This window comes from Aedes albopictus, chromosome 2, assembly GCF_035046485.1.
Source record: "Aedes albopictus strain Foshan chromosome 2, AalbF5, whole genome shotgun sequence".
Classification (NCBI taxonomy): Eukaryota; Metazoa; Arthropoda; class Insecta; order Diptera; family Culicidae; genus Aedes; species Aedes albopictus.
The window spans coordinates 58218237-58225036 of NC_085137.1; the positions used below are offsets into that span (position 1 = coordinate 58218237).

The window sequence follows — 6800 nt, forward strand, 5'->3', positions numbered from 1 at the left end:
TTGATGACAAGGCAACTCACTATATCAAGCTGTATAATGCTTGGTGCATTATTACTGACCAACTAATACACTCCACATTTAGAAGAATAGTATTAGATCCCAACACATTGAAAAGTTCATGAAAATTTTAGAGTTATGTATGTGGAAAGTTGTGTAGAATTTTGAGAAATGGGGTTTTATTGAGTTTTAACGAAAACCGCTTCAGTTCCATAACGAAGGACAATTTGTATAATGTTATATTTTTCCTACACTGTAGAATAGCTATGGAAATTTATGCAAAAAACCGATAATGATTTTATTGAAAAATAAAAAAGATATCACACAAATAAGGTGTCCTCTTTATAAAATGAACAGTCCTTAGACCAAAATGGATTGTCGGAAAAAATCTAATGAGACTATTGATGGAATTCACAAAACACGCAAATTGTATGAATCCTAGGAGTTTCACAAGATTACCCTAACAAATAGACTTAAAATTCTATATAAAAAAACATATCCTTCCGAAAAAAAACCAAGACAAATTCAAAGAGAATGAACGAAGAAATTAAAAATAAAGTATTGCCAAAATTCCCAAAGAAGTGAATTTAAAAATATAATAACACCCGAAGGAATTTTCACAGATCTTAAAGGAAAAATACTGAACCTATTCACAAATAAATTTCCTAAGAAATTCCCATAAAAAATAGCAAACAAACTGTTAAAGAGGTTGCTACAGGAAATTCCGTAAAACATGTTAAATGAATTTCCAAAAATATGACTTTTTAAATTTATGGAAGGATACAAAATTCTGTCAAGATAAGATTACATCAAAAGCCCGATTGCCTGATTTTTTTTAATAAAATTGACAAATTCAAATGTTAAGTAGCATTTTTTTTCTTATTTGGCCCATCTTGTCATACATGGGCATTATGGCCACAGTAGTAAATATATTGAAATGTGTTTCTACCATTCTGATATGCCTAAAAAATACGACGACACAACAGAACACTGGGTCAGTGTTTAAAACATTTTGCTAATGATCAATACCTTTTCTTGAATACCTACATTTGTATCCATCAAACCAACAAAAATGGAAGAACTCGTCGGTCATTTTCATTCATAAGCAGGTCCAATTTCCGTATCCAGCAAAAAACACCAAGCTTCAAAAGTAAAACCTTTCAAAATCTGGTTTACTGTTATAACATATTGGACTCAGTCTACACCTGCTGCGTCAAATATTTGCGAGCTGTAACATAATCCCCTGAAGCTCAAAAAGCAGCATTTACTCCGCAGACCTTCCAATTCTGGGTCATAATTCGTAAGGAAAAAAAAACGCTACCGAAAAAATCCAGCATACCTTCTGAAATTTAACACCAAACTTGTTCCCTTCCCGCCGTAAGAACAAGTTCTTCGCTGAAAAGGAAGTAAACCGATCGCCCACAATACTGCAAACCTGTGCCCACGCCGGGACGAGGGAGAGCACCTGAGCCATAAAGTTCCAGCTGATTGCCTTCATTAGCTTAAGAAAAAAAAAATATAATACTCGATTACAAAGGTCCCTTCCGTTCGAAGGAAAACACACAACAACAGAAAAAAGTCCAATCGCCAGAAACCAGAGCTAAACGGAATTTGACGAAACTTCTTTCCTTTCAGGGTCCCAGGTCCGTCCGACGACCATCCGTCCAGTTTTTTTTTTCGCTTCAAAGAACAAGTGCTCGGTAGCAACGGGAAGAACCAACGAACGAAAGAATAATGCAAATCACCCACACTTGCACTGCTGCAGCAGGGCAAGAATCGCACTTGTTCTCCTCGAACCCGAACTGCACCAGCCTGTTCGCCTTTGTTGAGCGCGTGGAAAAGAAAGGATATCCTGAAGACCCCCGAACGAAGAAGAGACAGGAAGGAAGTCGATGCACACAGGGACGGGGAAGAATGCGAAATCAAAAGAACAGGAAGTTTTAATTTTTCATACACAGGTTTGTGTCGATTTTATTTTGTCTTGATTTGATGTTTTGTTGTTTTCTTATTGTTTGTAAAAATCCTTAAACACTAAGCAATAAAAACAAAATATATTAAGATTCTTCTTAGTGGGGGTATATCTGCTAGGAGATTGGAACTGTACAATGATCTGTCAGTTTAGAGAGCGTTCGATTTCCGGATACGGCGGACTTAAAGGCTAATTTGTCATGATTACGTTTCATTCGTGAGTAAATGTGAATGGCGTTTTGAAATGCATCAGTTACTTTCGCTGTGGAAAAGGTCGATCTGATTTGTCTTTTTTCTTGTTTCCTGAAAAGGCACATTGTTTCACTCTCTTTCTCTGGATTCGCACACTCTCGCAATAGGAATTTCATACAACTGAGATCCTTTTTGAAATAGGTCTGATTTGAGACAACTTAAAATGTTTCTAGCTTATAGGTTTAAATGTGTTGTTTTGAAAGAAGAAGAAATTAGGTAGTATACACAAAGAATTATCCTAGCTGACTAGTTTAGAAACTTTCATGAAAGTGATTGAGCTTCCCCCGGGGGATCCGCAGACCATCGGAGAAAGCGACCAGCAGTAACTCAAGATTTGTTCGATTGATGGTATAAATAAATAACTTACGAAAACTAAAAACAATTTCTGGCGACGTTTGAATTTCTAACCGGGAAAACACACTACTTTTTGGTAATTTTGCGAAAAACTCGAAAAGTTCGATTCTGGGCAATAGATTTCACGAATAAATAACCTATTTACACACAAACTTTGAACTGTGTCTCTCTCGGTCACTCTTCACTTTCTTCGCTCACTCTCTGTAGCACACTTCGATATAGGGGCAATAAAAATCTAATCAATCGCGGTGGCAATAGGTTTCAGTCTTTTTCGGTGAAATCGGTTTTGTAGGGGGGTTTTTGCGATGACCAAAAAGGCACTTTCGTTGAACTTTCGGTAGGTTCCGGACACTTCCGTTAGTAGCAGGCGATGTTACTGTGCGGTAACACCGTTGGAATGTACTTATCGTCCGGGTTTGAATGCGACGAGGGAGATCCGGGAACGCCTTGGGAGCCCAACTGGATTCCAGGGCATCCGCTTTCGGTGTGTTTGGTGAGCAGAGGTAACCGCGAGAAAGATTTCGTACATGATGGGCACTTGAAGCGCTTGACATCTTCGTGGGTCTGCTGGTGGGCTCGCAGGTTGGACCGATCGGCAAAGGCTCGAGAGCAGAGCTTGCAGATGAACGGTTTCTCGCCGGTGTGGGTTCGGATGTGGCCTTGCAGCAGCCACGGTCGCGAGAAAGCCTTATCACAGAGGTTGCACTTGCAGGGAAGCGTATGGGTACGGATGTGCATCTTCAGGGCTCCTAGGGTTTTGTACGGTTTGTCGCACTCCTTGCAAACGAAGATCTTCTGTGCCTGGTTACCTTCGGCGGCTGGGCAGTGGAACTGCTGGTGCTTCGACAGACCGGAGTAGGTCGAGTAGGATTTGCCACAGTCTGGGCACTGGTATCGTGGAGCACCACTGAAACCACCACTGGATTTGTCACTGGACTTCTCACTTTTCACTTTCTGGATGTTGGAGTTGGAGGTGGACTTTTCGGTAAGGATCGATGCGGATGAGGTGTTATTGTTGTTCTCCTCGGAAACAGTCGATGGACTGGAGCGTGCCGGTGAAAGCGATCGATTTGACGAGAGGTACGAATTGAACGAGGTGTGGCTGGAGGTTGGCGATAGCGTGGGATGTTCTACAGGCATCATGAGCTGATGATGATGGCTGAGACTGTAGGGCATGTAACGGTGTTGACGGGCGAAGGACTCCGACTTGATGATGTTGTTGTTCTGGTTTATTCGCAGCTCAGAGGCTGGGTAGGCCGGAACCATGGTGGGCGGTGAGATCGAATCCTGGCGGGTATACAGCGAAGGATGTGGAGGCGATACCGAACTTTCACGCTGGCCGTACGGAGACAGTGGCTCCGATCGTGGTGGCGAGATGTGGTGATGGTACGCCAAGTTGTACAAGTCGGAAGGATATGGCATTGGGTATGGGAAATGAGGATATCCAGGATATACATTGGGTGCGGATTTGTAAAAGTTGTGCAGTGGCTCGGCGGGGGAGTTTGGAGATCTTGAAGGTGGGTAGTAGATAGATGGGTGTGATCCGTAGATCGGGGTTGGAACTGAAATCGGTGATTTGATTTCAGTTGGATCGGGAGAGGAGGATGGTGGTGGCGTTGGCAAAGTGTCTTCAGCTTTGATCACAACAGGCACTGGAGACTCTGAACGAGCCTTTTTCTTTTTCATGGAAAGATCCTCTGGCTTTGTGCTGAGGTTTTCTGGTTCCATGTCAGATTCGGAGTCTGTAAGAAATAGAGAAGAAATATCCAAATTAGCTATTTGCTCACAACAATACTAAATTATCATTTTTAATTTCAACACAAAACTCCTCCGAAAATGCTTCATTCAAAGACACTTACCATGTTTGTCTTCCTCCTCGCGAATGAAGACTGGTCGCTTTTTCAGCGGGCAATTGCTATAGTTCTTCTGCATGATGGATGTTGGCATAGTTCACCTTTTCTTCAGTTTGAAAAATTTCCAATTTCGCTCCTGGCGAATCACAACAGATTGTCTTTCAATCCACTTTCACTTGAAACACATTTAATCCTTTTGTGTTATTCCATTTATAAATCGGTTTGTCCTTGCTTCTAATCACTCGCAGTCAAAACACTTTGTACGATTCAGATCAACTTAATCCGATCGTTAACTACTGCAGCAGCAGATCACTTGTTTCACTTCCTACGTTCCGATGTATGCGCAACGAGCTCAAACGGACGACTGAAATCCTGTTCGCCGCCAGACCACGGCCGTCGATAAACAAAAACGGACCCGAACTGAACGAAGCAACGAAAGCGCAAAGCGAAAACACAAAACCCGAAAACTCAAATCACTTGAACAAATTCTAAATTGAGTGCAATAAAAATTCGAACGTGTGACTGAACGACGCGGCAAGTGAGCCTTGAATGGTGTTCGGATCCTGCTCGGGCCCCTATTTATCGCCGCGCTGAACACCAGCACCCGAGTGTTTTCCCCTTCGCCGGAGCGAACAGGTCGGTCGGCTGCAGCAGGCGTTCGGGTTTTCCCCTACGGTACGATCCGATCAGTTCGCATCGGTCCCACAGCGGCAGCAATGGCGAAGACAAAACAAAACAACAAACGGCAAAGCACCAGCAACAGCCAGGTGTTGCAGCTGCTACTCTTTCTCTCTCCGCTACCCGTCGCTTTTCGCTTGCCGCTGTCTTGCGATAGCTCCGTATGGTTGTGTTGAGCACGTGCCTCCGTGCACCAATAAGATCGACCGGCTGTAAGGTGATCGCCGCCGCCAGTGTGTAAAGTGGAAGACGGTAAAGATCGTGCAAAGAAGGTGGAGCTACGCTGGTGTCTTCGGGTTTACTTCGGGTGTTTGGTGGAAGGGGAAATACCGCAGGTGTGAAACCTGATTCGGGCAGGGGAAGGCGACTTCGGGACAACTGCTTCGTCGGTCGTCAGTTGGTCGGGTGTTTTTCACCTTCTTTCTGTCTGTTCATTCAGGTTTTTCCCTCGCCACCGCCGCCTCTACGAGGAGGGCCCGGTGTGCACTATGTGCATTGGCTCTTCGTCGGGCACGGCTTGCAGCGAGTGCGGCGGGAACCGGTGTTCGATTTCATTTATTTTTAGCGCTGCTTGTTTTCTTCGCTGCTTCGCGGTGGCGCGGCTTCTCGCGAGTCGCGGGTACAATATGGAACTTGGACTCACACGCGTGCACGGCTGTCTGCCGCGGACAAGTTTTCTCCCGTCCTTTCGCGTTCGGTTCGATACGCTCGGCTGGACGGAACATGTGAGGCTAGGGCGAAGTCGTTTGACTCGGTGCGCGAGAGAACTTCTCTCGCAGTTCGATTCGGAACGTTCGCGTGTTCGCTCGGCGCCCCCACTGAAAGCGAGCGACTCCAACGGCCCCACAGCGACGAACCCCAAACATGGGGTTCGGTCCCATTTGGTCGAAAATCATTTAAATCGTAACCGCCAAAAGTTTCATCTGTTCGCAAAAAAGGTGTCACAAAATCAGATTTTTACCTGGACCAATTCTCTCTGCCTCCGACTACGGACCCCGAAAAACTCCCTTTAAATGCAACCTTCAGCACCGGGCCTTTTGTTCAAACGGTACAATGAAATGCTTGCAGCCGGTCCCTCTCCGGTGCGCAGCACAAATCATCATCTGCTTCATCTGCTCGGTCGGAAAATCGGTTAGAATCCTTGTGCAATATGCGACCGTTTGTGTGTATCGCCATGCCCGAAACAAAGAGCTTTTTTCGGGATGGTCGTCGTCGTCCGCCTGGGCCTACAGAAACGAGGACATGATTTTTGGGATTTCGCTGGGTGGAATGCAGGCAGACGCACCGCACCACCACCATGGTGGAACACATTGCCGTTCGTTGCACCGGGCATAATCCTAGCAATTAATAACGCTTGCTTACGGGGGAAGCAGCGAAAAGTGTCGTGTCCCTTCCGTATATGTGCGTTTGGTTTTCAGATTTCCAGAGAGGTGGAAAGTGTGGCATTAGGTTTCGAGTTTCCAACGTGTGGTGCTGCTGGGCATGGGGGAAGAACTTTTTTTTCTGGCGTTTAGATTTAGGATGTAGGAATGTGACAAAAGCTAGGAAGTTCTTCCGGGTTTTGGCAAAGGTAAGCCGGAATGACTATTTTTTTTTCATTTTGGGTGATTATATGTTCTGTTCAATATACGGTTTTAATCAATTAAAGTAAAAGGAACAGATTTGATCGGTCATAGATGAGCTTTACGTACACGCTGA

At 44.6% G+C, this 6800-nt stretch overlaps 1 protein-coding gene across 1 annotated transcript; it reads right to left on the reverse strand.

Annotated features, from left to right (window-relative positions):
• Positions 1-1956: 1956 nt before the first annotated feature.
• On the reverse strand, positions 1957-6599 carry LOC109407308 (protein escargot). Its single transcript, XM_019680298.3, has 2 exons — positions 4431-6599; positions 1957-4313 (listed from the first exon to the last, which is right to left on the reverse strand). The coding sequence occupies exons 1-2, from the start codon at positions 4516-4518 to the stop codon at positions 2929-2931; spliced, it is 1473 nt and encodes a 490-aa protein (XP_019535843.3). The 5' UTR covers positions 4519-6599; the 3' UTR covers positions 1957-2928.
• Between the last annotated feature and the right edge of the window lie 201 nt (positions 6600-6800).